The sequence below is a fragment of the Carcharhinus amblyrhynchos genome, chromosome 28 (genome assembly GCF_965287045.1).
Source record: "Carcharhinus amblyrhynchos chromosome 28, sCarAmb.v2.hapA, whole genome shotgun sequence".
Classification (NCBI taxonomy): Eukaryota; Metazoa; Chordata; class Chondrichthyes; order Carcharhiniformes; family Carcharhinidae; genus Carcharhinus; species Carcharhinus amblyrhynchos.
This window is the reverse complement of record NC_137351.1, coordinates 9,112,594-9,128,771: the sequence shown is the minus strand read 5'-3', so window position 1 is coordinate 9,128,771 and position 16,178 is coordinate 9,112,594. Positions and strand designations below refer to the sequence as shown.

The window sequence follows — 16,178 nt, the reverse complement described above, 5'->3', positions numbered from 1 at the left end:
GGGTATTTCTTCTTTGGGCTTTTATGCTTTTACATCTTTTCTCTGTAATACTAGTTATGGAATGTTGGATACACTTGCACTTTAAATCGTTGGCTTTCGCATATCACAGACATATAATCAGGACCTTTCTTCAATTGTCAGTCTTTGGAGGGGGTGTTTGAAGATAATTAGCTTTTAGTTCTCTATAGGGGAATGTGTGGAAGTATACAGATTTCCATTGTGAATGCCTTTGTGTGGCTCCACTGTTTTGCTGCCTTCCGGGTGATTATACTGACAGCGCTGAGTCATTTAAAAACTAAATTACAATGGAGGTAGCTCCAGTCATCACCATCGCTGCCAATATTTGCACATTGAAAATTCTACACTATGCCCAAACACAACAAGGCATACAACAGAAATATTGGAAATTCACAGTGGGCCAGTCAGCACAGAAAGGCAAAGTTAGATTAACATCATGCATTAGACTCAATTATCAAAAAGTGACCCGTTTTCTCTTTTCTGACTGTACTCTTTCCTTAATCATGTTGCTCTATCATTCCATCACCCATTACTGGATATGACTTATTGCACAAGACTATCAAGTGATAGAAGAAGCATGGCCATTGTGTCAACCTGTTGTCCATCTCACACTTGCTTTGGCCTATTAAATATATAGAATCATAAAATCCCCATAGTGCTGAAGGAGACCATGTGGCCTATCATGTATGCACGGACTCTCTGAAAGAGCATCTTACCCAAGCCCTATCCCTGTAACCCCATGTATTTATCCTGCTAATTCCCTAACCTACGCATCTTGGGACATTAAGGGCAACTTAGCACGGCCAATCCAGCTAACTGGCACATCTTTTGGAGTGAGAGGGGAAACTGGATCACCCAGAGGAAATCCACGCAGACACAGGAGGACCATGAAAACTCCACACAGAGTGACCCAAGGCTGGAATTGAACCCGGGTCCTTGGCGCCTTGAGGCAGCAATGCTAACCACTGCACCACCCCTTTTTTTTGCGGCCTTTTCTGTTTCTAATTGGAAGATTTCTAACACTTTCGGTGAACCGCATCATAATAAAGGCAAATGGTTTGTGCCTCTCCCGAGATGGAAAGGATGCCACATGTGCAATTTTGCAACATCACTTTACTTTTATCCCCTTTGTACCAAGTAAAAGTAAAGTTTATTCATTAGTGTCATAGGTAGACTCACATCAACACTGCAATGAAGTTACTGTGAAAAACCCCTAGTCCCCACACTCTGGCAAATGTTTGGGTACACTAAGGGAGATTTTGGAATACCTTTGCACCTAACCAGCAGATCTTTTGGACTGTGGAAGAAAACTGGAGCATCCTGAGGAAACCCACGCAGACATGGGGAGAATGTGCAAATTCCACACAGACAATCACCCGAGGCTGAAATCAAACCCAGGTCCCTGGCACTGTGAGGCAGCAGTGCGAACAGTGGGTGGGTACCAAGTAGCAGCAGTTCAGAAAGCTGCTCAACAACAACAGCATCACGGGCCCAGACAGTAAATGCCAGAGAAATAGTACTTTTCTATTTGCCTGAACTATCAGAGGCAGGAAGAATTAATGTAGATTTCTGTGGATGGGACAGCAGACCTTCTCAAAGGCAATTAGGGGCAGGCAGTAAATGTTGGCAGAGCTGGCAAAGGCAACATCCCACAAATGAATAAAAATAAATCCATGGACGTTACAAGCTGTAATGGCTAGGCATTACAGAAGGGATCTCTTTATTCAAACCTATCTTGGCACTGTATGAGCTCTTGAGGTTAGGGGTAAAAATGAAGTATTTTGTTTAAGATTGCTGATCCAGAACATTGAATGAATTAGATCTTCATTAGTAGCTTTTTGATGTCCCACACAGTTTATGCCAACTTAGTCCAATGCCCCTTTGATTTTTCAATTTCCAAGCCCGGTTTATAAAATGAGAAAAAAAAACACAAAATGTTTACAAAAATTCCTTCCCTCCATCCTCTGATCCAATTTGCACAGTTCTGTGCAAACTGAACCAACTTTCCTGCTTCTTTCTTCATGCTACAGTTGTTGGCTGCGACAAATTGCTAAACATAATTTAGGCAGCCAATTCGAGGTGTGGTATTGACTCACTGTTGTGTTATTTGTTGGGAGGGTATTGTGCTGAAGGTGAAGGGATGTTAGTGCAGAGTCTGAAACTTTTCAGTAACCCAGTGTTCCCTTCAAACATTCCTATGTAGCTTCCATGTATGTTAGAATCAGGGTACAGTTCCCTTTTGTGACCCATCAGCAACAGGACTGAGCCCCAAGCTTAGAAGAGAATGCTTACTCTTACAATTTGATGTGGAGTTGCCACCATTGGACTGGGGTGGGCATAGTAAGAAGTCTCACAACACCAAGTTAAAGTCCAATAGGTTTATTTGGAATCAAGTGCTTTTGAGGTGCTGCTATTTCATCAGCTGAGTGGAGAGGTAGGTTTCACAAACAGGGCATATGTAGACAAAGACACAATTGTAAGATAATGGTTGGAGTGCGAGTCTTTACAGGTACAGACAGTGTGAGTGCAGAGAGGGATAATGATAGGTTAAAGAGATGTGAATTGTCTCAAGCCAGGACAGTTAGTAGGAATTTACAAGCCCAGGACAAATGGTGGGGGTTACATGTTGTGTGACATGAACTCAAGATCCTGGTTGAGGCCATCCTCATGCGTGCGGAACTTGGCTATCAGTTACAGTTTGGTAAAAAACGGCTTTGACGAAGGGTCATCTGAACTCGAAATGTCAGCTCTTTTCTCTTCTTACAGATGCTGCCAGACCTGCTGAGATTTTCCAGCGTTTTCTCTTTTAGTTACAGTTTGGTGTTTTATTACTTTTCATATCTCTCATGCAGATTGTCCGTTGGTGCCAAATTATTAGTAGTTTTGCATTCCAGGCCTACATTAATGAGAACTGAACTGAGACTTCTCAAACCCATCTAATGTTGGACCCTGCCAGCTCATTAAGGAGACTTTCACTTCATCATGTTGGGTTAGTCTTAAGACATAACTCAAGAGTCTGGAGACTGTTGGTGCACCAACCGAACGTTCAATGCAACAGTGGCTGATATCATAATTCAAAAATAGATATTTACCATAGTCACGAGTGTCTTGTTCCTCCCAAATGTCTAAGTCAGAACCAAGAGCAATACAAAAGATTCAGGGGGGAGGTGAAAAAGCACATTAGAGAAGCAAAAAGGATTGAGGAAATACCGGCAGCAAACAAAGGGGAATTCCAAAGTCTTCTAGAGACATATACATAGTGAAAGGATGGTAAAAGGAAGAGAAGGGCCAATTAGGGACTTAAAAGGGAATTTACACATGGAGGCAGAGGGCATGACTGAGGTATTAAATTAATACTTTGTAACTTTCTTTACCAAGGAGGTAGACAGTACCCCCAGGAGGAAACTTTGTCACTAGAAGGGTTCAAAACTGATGACAAAATATTGAATTAACTGTCAAGGCTTTACGTTGACAAGGCATCAGGACAGAATGGGGTGCATCCAAGGGTATTGAAGAAAGTGACAATGGAAATTGCAGGGGTGCTGGCCATAATCTTTGTCTCCTCTAGAGTCAGGAGAGGTGCCAGGGGACTGGGGAATTGCAAACATTATGTCTTTGTTCAAAACACGTCATAAGGATAAACCCAACAATTACAGACTAGTCAGTGGTAGGAAAGTGTAATGATTTCAACGAGGCCCATAAGATTACCCTCTTGGAGTATGAGCTCCCTAACTGAAGTAATAATTACCTGTCCAGCCCTATGGTACAGCATTCGATGCAGAAAATTTAAAACAAAACCCTGCATTTGTCAATCATATCATTGAATCCCACAGTTTTATGAGCAGTGACTGTTGCACAGCCAATTACAGCTCTTGTTATAGCAATCTAAGTGATGGTCTCAGTTAGAGCAAGGTTGTTTAAACTGCCAAGCAGGGTGGTGGAGGCAGACACACTGGGATCGTTTAAGATTTATCTGGATAGTCACATGAGCAGATTGGGAATGGAGGGATACAGAAGAATGGTCTAGTTGGACCAATGAGCAGCGCTGGCTTGGAGGGCCGAAGACCCTGTTTCCTGTGCTGTATTGTTCTTTGGCACTACGCTGGCGGAGGAGATAACAAGAAGTCTCACATCAGATTAAAGTCCAGCAGGTTTATCTGGATTCCAACTAAACCTGTTGGACTTTAACCTTGCACTGTGAGACTTCTTACTGTGTCTACCCAAGTCCAATGCCTGCATCTCCACCCCACTGGTGGAGGAGCACAAGTTAATTATCCAGTATCTTCTGCTGGAAAATAAGCATGTCTTTGGATGCCTCATCAGGGCAAGATCAAGTTCTATCATGATGCAACCATGCCTAGGTACACACAAAGAATGGCTGGAAGACTAGCTTTTATAGATTTTCAATTGTTAATGGGATATGAGTATCACTGGCAAAGCTAGCATTTGCTAACCATCCCTAAGTGCCTTTGAAATGTTGGTGATGACCTTTCTTCTGAACTGCTGCAGTCCATGTACTGTTGTGCTCTTGGGAAGGGAGGTCCAGAATTTTGATGCAGCTACATTCCAATTCAGGATGGTTTGTGACTTGGAAGAAATATTGCAGATGGTGGTGTTCCCATCCGTTTGCTACCCTTGTCCAATCAGGGTGGTAAAGGTTTGAAGGTCATGAGTTTGGAAGATACTGTTGAAAGGAGCCTTGAAGAATTGTTGCAGTGCATCCTGTAAATGGTACACACGACTGCCACAGTGCGTCAGTAGTGGAGGGAGTGAATGTGTAAAGTGGTGGATTGCATGCTGATCAAATGAACAGTTTTATCTTAGATGGCATCAAGCTTCTTCAGTGTTGTTGGAGCTGCACTCATCTCAGCAAACATGGGAGTATGCCATCGCACACCTGACTTTTGCCTTGTAACAACATTCACAATCGTCTCAAAGTCCTCTATGACTAATGAAATACATTTGAAATGTAGTCATTCTTGCAATATGGGTTCAGGTTGAGGTACAGGGAGAGTATTGGCTTCTAGAAAACGGCAGATTAGCATGGGCTGGCAACTGTACGACTGGAGATGAGATGGCAGGGAGGAAAACAGAAAGGAAAAACCCACAAAAACACACTCTCCTCTTCCTGGTATCACCTGCAGATATAAGCATTCCAAACCGTGCCACCAATTAAAGGAGCTCAATGGCACCCCTATCCTTCAGAAATAAATCTGGCTTTGAACGTAGTCTTTCTCCGACTGATCTGCAAATACTGGCACCAATCCAGTCAAAACAGTGAGGTTCTAATCCTTTGAGGATGGAATTTCTTTTTACAATGTGGACCACACAAACCTTAGAGTAACCTCAGGGAAATAAATCTGTGACAGCTAGTGTGATCTTATACGGATAGAATGGGAATATTTATTTATAAGAGTATTTGTTGTCTGGGAATCAGAAAAATATCATTCCACCTCCATGAACTAGTGAACCTGGTAAACTCACCCAACAAAACAGAATCATTTCTGACAGAAGGAAGATACATAGAATTTGAGTGGTTGGGAATAAAGAGGATTGTATTTCAATTTAAGGATGGGCTGATGACACAGAGCACAAACTGACAGCACCACTAGCAGTTTGGAAGGATATCTAAGGTGACAGAAAAACTTACTACACATCCTTTCAAATTGTAGGGAAAGGAGCAGTACAAGTACAGAACATAAGCTCTATTCTCAATGTGAGCTGAAGTTGAAGGCAGCGCTTTAGGTTTTTAAGGTACTATACTGAAGAACTGGTTGTTATGTGCATTATGGATAGTGAAAGTATTTGGAAGTCATGAATTAATATTATTGTAGGGTAGCCCGGTGGCACAGTGGTTAGCACTGTTGCCTCAAAGCATCAGGGACCCAGCTTCAGTTCTGTCCTTGGGTGACTGTGTGGAGTTTGAACGTTCTCCCTGTGTTTGCGTGGGTTTCCTTCGGGTGCTCCGGTTTCCTCCCCCAGTCCAAAGGTGTGCAAGTTAGGTGGATTGCTTGTGCTAAATTTCCCCTTAGTTTCCAAAGATCTATAGGCGAAGGGGATTAGTGGGTAAATACATGGGGTTACAGGGTTAGGATCTGGGTGGGATTATTGTCAGTGCAGGCATTGATGGGCCAAGTGGCCTCCTTCCGCACTGTAGAGTTTTTATGGATTCTATAGAACATTAAAACATTTTGACCTATCACTTCACTGTTCCCATTCCTTATTTGTATCTCAATTATTGTAGTAACATAATTCGGATCTCATTTTCAAATAATTCCAATAGCTAAGAGGGGCCCATCATCACTCCAGAGCGGCAAACATGAGGGTACAGGAAGCAGCATTGTAAGGGGAATTATGAGGCCTGTTTGTCATATCGAATAAATATTCAAACTCATGAATTTGGCCACATTGCATCCATGGCTGAGTTATCTGATCAGCTTCACTTGTGAATCTGTGATTAGCATCTCACTTGTTACCCAGAGCTTATGCTAAATCATTCCCAGTACAAGTGCTGCACAGTCCAAAATTACTTGTACGCTACCAGATGTGATTTCCGTCTCTGCAGTACAGAAGGATCTATTGTCAATTGAGCGAATTGAATTCTTTAATTGCTGTCCAGCTCAAAACCCTTCCCTCCCAATGTACAATACTATCTAACAGGATTATTTTAATCAGCAAACCACAAACTGTATTTGAGAACTGGGATGATTTGACTGAATTATTTTCTGAACCCATCAAGACCCAAAGTCTCTTTTGAGTTAATTCACAAGGCAGTCAAACTTGGTCCAACTAAAGTTTTGTGCAGTTGTTCTGGTTGTCAAGGGAGTTCTGTAGTTTTAAGGCTGAAGCCACAATAAAACACATGAAATAATTTACACAGAGCAGAGATGTGATTACATATAATTATGGGTGAAATAGCAGTGTGCGGCATGTACTCAAATCGCCGCATACATGCAACTGGCACCAAGCGTGGGTTCAGAAAACATTCCAGGTAGTCAAACAAGTCCAAAAACAGAACAGTTTTCAACATTTACCCACTTCAACCGTTCAAATATGTAACTGCAAATCTTTCCCCACGGCTTGGATGGTAGAAGTGAATTGAAATCACATGACATTTTATATGCAACAAGCATTTAAAAAAAAAATTGGGCAAAGTCCAAATTACTGCACAGTTAGAAAACTCTAAAGTAACTATTCATGAGATCATTCGACAGTGAGATTGATATCCCCAGGGCAGCAACTGCACTGTTTGAACACAATCCTTCATTGCAATAATGGGCTCAACCCAAGCCCAGCCTCAAGGTTTTTTTTTAGCTCTGAAGAAACACACTTAAAATGAGACCAAGCAATTTTAAGACCTGGCTTCTTGGACTTGGGCCCAAATCCCCCCTCCACACCCACACACCCTGTTTTGCACCCCCCCCACCCCCCAAAATAAAGCCAATCAAATTGTTAACTTCGTAAAAACAAAGGCTGACATGGAAAATGGGAAAATATGACACTGGAGCAGTAAAGGAATGATTGCCTGAGAATGGGTTTGAAATGCCTTCTGGGTATCTACCAGATGGGAAGGTTTATTTCAAGATAATGTTTAATTTCTTAACTTTGAAGCAAAGCCTAAGAAATCAAATGCTTTCCCTAGTGTAGGCAACTTAAATGAAACAGGGCAGCACAGTGGTTAGCACTGCTGCCTCACAGTGCCAAGGACCCGGGTTCAATTCCCAGCTTGGGCTACTGTCTGTGCAGAGTTTGCACCTTCTCCCCGTATCTGCGTGGGTTTCCTCCGCGTGTTCCAGTTTCCTCCCTAAGGCCAAAGATGTGTGGGTTAAATGCATTGGCCATGCTAAATTGCTCCTTAGTGTCCCGGGGTGTGCAGGTTAGAGGAATTAGCAGGGTAAGTATGTGGGATAACAGGGATAGGGTCTGGGTGGGATTGTTGTTGATGCAGACTCGAAGGGCCGAATGGCTTCCTTCTGCAACGTAGGGTTTCTGTGAAAGCAACTGCCACCATAGCGGCAGAACCTTCAAGAAATTCATGTGTTTTGCTGAATTATTCCTCTGATACCGCAGTCCTTCCCTCAAATCTGAACTGACCTCTCCCCACCTGGACCATAAATGGCATAGGGAAAGGGGTGTCAGGGGAAGGAGACAAGGGAAGCAGAGATAAATGGTAGAGTATTACCATCTGACGTAGTGAGCTTCAACTTGACCTATTATACCAGCTTTTTATGAATTACAATTAATCTTTACGTACCCTGCTGTTCCACACGTGCAACAGCAGAGCAGTGCTGGTTTCAGAAATGAACCATCTCAAAATTCTCACCTTGCAACCCTGGGGTCAGCACCAGGAAACACAGCTGTATAAAACTTTGGTTAGGCAGAGTATTGTGTACAATTCTGGTCGCCACACAACCAGAAGGATGTTGATGCATTGGAAGAAGTGCAGAAGAGATTTACCAAGATGTTGCTTGGATTGGAGGCTATGGACCACGAAGAAAGGTTGAATAAACTTGGATTGTTTTCATTGGAGCATCGGAAGATAAGGGGGAGGGGGTGGGGGGCTGATAGAAGTTCAAGATTATGTCAGATAGAGTGGGCTGAAGAGTCAATTACTCGGGGGCATAGGTTAAGAGTGAGAGGGGAAAAGTTTAAAAGAGATATAAGGTGCAAGTTTTTCCACACAGAAGCTGGTAAATTTCTGGAATGTGTTGCCGGAGAAGGTGGTGGAAGTAGACTCTGTAACAACGTTCAGAGGCACCGGATAGATACATGAATAGGCGGGGAATACAGGGATATGGACCGCATAGAGGCAAGAAAATATTAAATGAGAGGCGCGTCTGTGTTGCACAGACTCGGTGGGCCGAAGGGCCTGTTCCCGTGCTGTACTGTTCTTTGTGACATAAAGATTGGGCAAAGGTGATTTCATTGGGATAATCTGAAATTTAAAGTTTCATATATCTCAATTTACTGATTTAATTTGTTTATTAATGTAACAAGTAGGCTTACATTAACACTACAATGAAGTAACTGTGACAACCCCTGTTTGCCACACCCCAGCACCTGTTCGGATACACTGAGGGAGAATTTAGCATGGCCAATGCACCTAATCAATATGGCTTTCGGACTGTGGGAGGAAACCGGAGCACCCGAGGAAACTCATACAGATGCAGGGAGAACGTGGAGACTCCACACAATCAGCAACCCAAACCGAGAATCGAACCCCGGTCTCTGGCTCTGTGAGGCAGCAACACCAAGACTCGGCACCAGGAAACATCACGATCAGATGAAGGTGATTTCATTGGGATAATCTGAAACTTTTAGTAAAAAAAAATCTCACAGATCTCAATTTGCTTTGATTCCTCAGATAATGACCCATTATCGTAGTTCTTCAGGCCTTTTTTTGATTGACTTATCATTAGCAAAGCAGACTTTGGATCACAAGCCATCTTACTGTTCTACCTGTGCTACTCAGTGAAGGTTTACTCACCGGCTGTATTGGTACTTTGTTTAGTTTGCACCAGGGTAGGATCAGGACACCAGCTCTCACGACTGATCTGAAAAGTAAAAGCAGGCAGGTCACAATGAAGCGCTCTCCACGAGGGAATTAAAGATAACTGCAAAAGTAATGACTGCCCAGGCGGCTAACCAGTTCAGAGCAGCAACAGTTTAGCTTGCAGTGGTGGCTGTGGCCAGTGCCAAAAGCTACTGTATAGTTCTAACAAAAGAACATTTTGCATATGTTAATTATAAACAGCTTGAGAGTCAACTGACTTTTATTTAAAAATCTGAAGCTAGGGCAATCGGTATCTGAAAGCAAAAGATGATCTTACATTTTTGCGAGTGATTCTGTGTGTCAAAGCTCCAATAACCAGCACAATCTATTTTTAATTGAGGTTTTCAGTAACGTAGGCTATTATTCCCCCCTCCCCCAACCTCCGTTTCAAATATCGCTCTTTCAAATCTTTGGAGAAAAATAAATGAATGTAGTTGACAATCGGCGCACACATCCTGTTGGCAGGTCTGGGAAGCTGCTCAAATCTCCAGACTTCAGCTGCAAGATTTCTAGTCACTCGGTTAATGTCCACCCACAGCATAGTCTCGGAGCAGCTGCGTTAGACAGGGCCAACACAGGACTGACTGACATTATTATCCAACTACAGCTATCAGCCTCCACTCTGGGACCCCTGCAACAGCACATCTGAAGACAATACATCCGCACAGACTGCTTTCACGTACAGGCTGCTACATCGCTTCTCAAATCGACAGTGAGCATGGCATTTTGAGGCAGTTAAAGAAGTGGGGTTAAGGTGCCAAAGAAAGCTTGCAAATACATCGCCCCACCTTTCTGTCTGAACTCTCACTGTGCTGAAATAAAAGGTCATTGCATCACTTTCTAATTTTAATTTCTTTTCTCAGGACTTTGGAACGGCAGAACAACTCACCTCCCTTTCCTCTCATCACTTTTAGACCTAAGCTTGGTGCCATCGGCTGCTAACATTTGTTATTTCTCTCATCTTATCTCCCGCTCTTTCTGATCTTGGTTGAGACTTGAGCCATTGGTCTTGGCCCTTGTTCAAGGCAAGATTAAGGGAGGCAGGAAGTTTGACAGTCTTGCGGTTCTGTTATGTCTTCAGTTGTAATTCTTTTTCACTTAAAGAAAGGGGTGCAGGTGTTTTTGAATAAATTGGGATTCAGGAAGGAACAGCAACTGGGGCTGGATTGTGGTGCTGGAAGTAACAAACTGCAGCACTGGTGAACAGTATACTTTCAGGCCTCGAATAATTCCATTTTCCTCTTTTCTCAGGTTAACATCAACAGATGCTCAAGGAAAGGCTGCAGAACCAGAAAGTGGGTGAAGGAGGAGAAAATTTGGCTGCAGCTAATAATGCATCATGGTCTCAGTGCTTTAACTCCAAATTGGGTTTTTCCTTTTTTAAAAAAAATATGATCACTGTTATGTTCCGGCTCTTTAATTGTCATGTGAATTATTAGGTAAACAAGGCTTTAGGTTGAATCCCTTAGCAAAAGTGGGCACCTCTGACAGTTCAGCACTTCATGATGTGGAGATTCCAGCGTTGGACTGGGGTAAACACAGTAAGAAGTCTCACAACACCAGGTTTAAGTCCAACAGTTTTATTTGATAGTTCAGCACTTTTGCAGCACTGGACCACAGTGTCAGTCTAGATTGCATCTTCAATTCCACAGTGAGATTTAAATCTGTAAGTTCTGACCCAACAAGCGAATGCACAACATCCTAGAATCCAGAGTGCTGAAGGAGGCCATTTGGCCCATCAAGTCTGCACAGACAACAATCCCACCAAAGTCTTATCCCCATGACCCTACAGATTTACCCCGCTAATCCCTCTAACCAATGCATCCTGGGACACTAAGGGGCAATTTAGTATGGCCAATCCACCTAACCCACACATCTCTGGACTATGGGAGGAAACCAGAGCACCTGGAGAAAACACACACAGACATGGGGAGATTGTGCAGATAGGCAGTGACCCAAGCTGGAAATCGAACCTAGGTCCCTGGAGCTGTGAGGCAGTAGTGCTAACCACTCTGCCACCTTTCCTGAACTAATGTATATTTGATATGTGGAGTGGTTGTAGGGGTGGAAGTAGAAGAAACTCCATTGCGTTTGAAAATGTAAAAAGTGCACTCAGAGACAATTAAATACATCATAGAAATAATGGCTAAATGAGTTTCCCAAATAAGGTAATCAAATTGAGTAATTGGAAACCAGTTTCCTGTTTGGCTCCAACTATAACTCATGGAACGCAAAATGTTTTCCTCGCAGTCAATAGATGTCATTCGTTGAGTTCTTGCATTTAAATGGTTGCTACAGGATACTGTTAGGCCCTCAACTAAACATGCCCCATTACGAACTTGTCACTTGACAAAACATGCATTATTTACTGTGACTGAATAAAGAAACTTTCAATAAAACCTCCTTTCCGCCAACAAGTTTATTTGTAACAGTTGCCAAAATAGTTCTGACTCAGGGCATGACTTTTAGCCTCAGTGCCAAGGGGGTGAAGGGGGTCTCACTTCTGCATGCTATGCAGCAATCTTTGTTGGACAGCACTAGCCACAGTATCCTCAATGAACAACTAGTTTGTGACACTCAGGAATTATTCTCTCTTTGAACTTTGGCAAGGTACAAGAGGGACAGCTAGCATTCCTGAAACAGTACCCTTGTAAGGGAACAACTTTGGAGAAAACAGTTTAAGTTGTAGGTTCCTGTAAACTTCTGAACATAAGAAATATGAGCAAGGGTTGGCCATATGGGACCTCGAGCTTGAGCCACCATTCAATATGATCACGGCTAAATCTTCTCCTTCAATTCCATCTTCCCACTTTATCTCTCAATTCTCTTAATGTCCAAAAATCTGTTAGTCGTGAATATACTCAACGACTGAGCATCCACAACCATCTGAGGTAGCAAATTCCAAAGATACACAACCCTCGGAGTGAAGAAATTACTCCTCATCTCAGTCATAAATGGCCAATCTTTTATCCTGAGACTATGCCCCTAGTTCTAGGCTCTCTAGCCAGGGCAAGTAACCTCTCAGCATCCACCTTGTCAAGCCCTCCAAAAATTTCACATGTTTCCATGAGATCATCTTGCATTCTTCTAAACACCAGGCAATACAGGTCCAATCTACTCAATTGCAATTCACCAGATAGTCTTCTCATCCTGGCAATCAAGTGAACCAGAGTTGTAACCCTCTAAGGCAAGAAGATAGTGAGACCAAAACAATCCAACAGCACTACAGCTGTGTTCTCACCAAAGCTCCATATAATTGAAGCATAACTTCCTTACTGACATTCCAATCCTCTTGTAATAAATACCAGCCTATTTGCCTTCCATAATTACAGTTATGCAGCATACCTCAAATTCTGTTTGATAGATTACTGCAGTGTGTAGGTGCAGAGGAAATCACCTTTCAGCAATTTCTCAGTAAGCATTATTCAGTTTTTCAGTATGGTGTGACACCTCCACCCACCATTTCAGACCTTTCAAAATGCATTTTGGAAGGTCTAATACAGATAGGAAATATCCAGTAAATGGTAGAACCCTTAGGAGTATTGATAGGCAAAGGGATCTGGGTGTACAGGTACACAGGTCACTGAAAATGGCAGTTCAGGTGCAGAAGGTAGTCAACAAGGCGTACGGCATACTTGCCTTCATTGGCCGGAGCACTGAGTTTAAAAATTGACAAGTCATGTTGCAGGTTTATAGAATCTTAATTCGGCCGCATTTGGAATAGAGCGTTCAATTCTGGTCGCCACACTACCAGAAGGATGTGGAGGCTTTGGAGAGGGTACAGAAAAGATTTACCAGGATGTTGCCTGGTATGGAGGGCAATAGCTATGAGGAGGGGTTTGAGAAACTCGATTTGTTCTCACTGAAACAACAGAGGTTGAGGGGCAACCTGATAGAAGTCTACAAGATTATGAGGGGCATGGACAGAATGGATAGTCAGAAGATTTTTCCCAGGGTGGAAGAGTCAATTACTCGGGGGCACAGGTTTAAGGCGCAAGGAGCAAGGTTTAAAGGAAACGTACGAAGCAGATTTTTTAGACAGAGAGCAGATACGAAGTGACTTTTAAGGGGCGTCTTGACAAATACATGAATAGGATGGGAATAGGGGGATATGGTCCCCGGGAAGGTAGGGGGTCTTAGTAAAGTCGGGCAGCATGGTCAGTGCAGGCTTGGAGGGCCAAAGGGCCAGTTCCTGTGCTGTAATTTTCTTTGTTCACCCAGAAACAACGGCTATATTTCTGAAAACTCCTCACTCTAACTTTTGAAGGACAGCATCAGCTCCTCATTGTTGGAGTCATTCTCTATTAGTACACATCAACAATTGTGGCACACAGTGGCTAGCACTGCAGCCTCACAACTCCAGGGGTCTGGGTTCAATTCCCGCTTGGGTCACTGTCTATGGGGATTTACACATTTTCTGTGTCTGCATGGGTTTCCTCTGGGTGCTCCAGTTTCCTCCCACATTCCAAACATATGTGGGTTAGGTGCATGGACCATGCTAAGTTACCCCCTAGTGTCCCAGGATGTGCAGGTTAGTGGATTAGCGAGGTAAATATGTGGGGTGATGAGGATAGGGCTTGGGTGGGATTGTTTTTGGTGCAGACTCTGCACTGTAGGGATTTTATGATTCTATGAAAGCCTAACATCCCAGGAACTTTGTAAATATAGAAACCACTGGGAACCCTTAGAGTCTCAACAGTCCAGTTCGAAAACCATTTGCTCTAAACTCAAGACCAGTGTTTAAATGTTTTCTATATTTAAAATAAAAGGAATGTTTCTGATAGAATCAATGCCTGAGAATTTTCTTTTCAACAAATGTTGCCAGTGACAGGGCAGCCTTTATCCAGTGCACACTGCACCTGAGCAGTGTTTGTACAGATGCAACTTGAAGTATCACAGTGTTTTATTCAAGGAACATGTTCACAGCCCAAAAGACAGTCTTTACAGTACAAGCTTAAAGTATCAAGCAACTGTGCTCTCTGCAGCTGCTGACTGACCCTCTGCATGCATCCACTTTTGACGGGGGTTTTATTAGCATAATTAGCCACCTTACATCACCCACCTTCTCTGTTTTGGTGTCAGGTTTCCCACAAGGCTTGAGCTATAAAGATTAAATAATTTCATAAAGAATTGTTCAATGCTGGTATATAAACTAATAATAAAAATGTGCATCATTCCTTTTGTTTTAAAGTTTATTTATTAGTGTCACAAATAGGCTTACATTAACACTGCACTGAAGTCAGTGAAAATTCCCAGGCACCTGTTCGGGTATACTGAGGGAGAATTTAGCATGGCCAGTGCACTTAACCAGCACATCTTTTGGACTGTGGGAGGAAACTGAGCACTCAGAAGAAATCAACACAGACATGAGGAGAATGTGCAGACTCCGCACAGACAGTGATCCAAGCTGGGACAGCACGGTAGCACAGTGGTTAGCACTGCTGCTTCACAGCGCCAGGGACCTGGATTTGATTCCCGGCTTGGGTCACTGTCTGTGCGGAGTTCGCACGTTCTCCCCGTGTCTGCATGGGTTTTCTCCCACACTCTGAAAGATGTCCTGGTTAGGTGCATTGACCCAAACGGGTGCCGGACCAGGGAAGTTTCACAGTAACTTCATTGCAGTGTTAATGTAAGCCTTATTTGTGTCTAAAAAATAAACTTTAAAAACTTAAAGCCTGGAACTGAACCTGGGTCCCTGGCACTGTAGGGCAGCAGTGCCAACTACTGTGCCACCATGCCATTTTGCAGTGTCTTGACTTTACACTGAAATATTTATAGAGAAGTGCACATTACTGTCTTCATAGTTTTCTATTTCTATTTTGCTTCATGAGACTGATGTGCTCTTTGCTCTTTGAGAGGGAAAGCTGACTGCTGGTGATTTAACCAGTTTCTTGAATAACCTCAACCAATGAGGAATTGCTCTGCACCAAAAACCAGCCATGCAGCCAAATGAGCTAACCAGACAATGACAGTAATTCCCCAAGCATTGCATTAGACTGGAGAGAAAATAACCATTGCTGGATTGTTCCAATCATCTGAAACCTCTGAGAAATCAAGCAAGGTCCTTGAGGTGAAGAGGTAGACATCCTTCATCAGTTCTATTTTTTCCTCACACTCTTGTGCTGCAATATGCTGAACACGATTACATTAAAATATTTCTGGTCATCAGAGTTGGAGAAAATGAGAGAGAAAGATCCCATGTTTTGGAGTGATTTGAGTGCCAATCTGAGGCAATGAAGTACCCCTTGTGGGAAAACTTACATTAACTGACAATGATTAATATTACTGCCTCACTGCTCCAGGGACCTGGGTTCAATTCCAGCCTTGGGTGACTGTGTGGAGTTTGCCTGTTCTCCCCATGTTTGCGAATGTTTGCTCCGGGTGCTCTGATTTCCTTCCCACGTCCAAGGATGTGTGGGTTAGATGGATTGGTCATGGTAAATTGTCCCTCAAGTGCCCGAACATGTGTAGGTTAGGTGAGTTAGCCATGGGAAATGAGAGAGATTATAGGGATAGGGCCTAGGTAATATACTCATTCAGAGAGTCAGTGCAGACTCAATGGACCAAACGGTCTCCACTGCACTGCAGGGATTCTATGAACTGTCAC

At 43.0% G+C, this 16,178-nt stretch overlaps 1 protein-coding gene across 6 annotated transcripts in view; it reads right to left on the bottom strand.

Moving 5' to 3' along the window:
• LOC145359690 (A-kinase anchor protein 13-like) overlaps nucleotides 1–16,178 on the bottom strand; it is a 415,021-nt gene that overhangs the window by 173,272 nt on the left and 225,571 nt on the right. For all 6 annotated transcript variants that reach the window (XM_080214440.1, XM_080214441.1, XM_080214444.1 and 3 more), the window contains exon 9: nucleotides 9,506–9,572. In XM_080214440.1, the coding sequence (XP_080070566.1) occupies nucleotides 9,506–9,572 (67 nt within the window). The remainder of the gene's footprint in view (nucleotides 1–9,505; nucleotides 9,573–16,178) is intronic.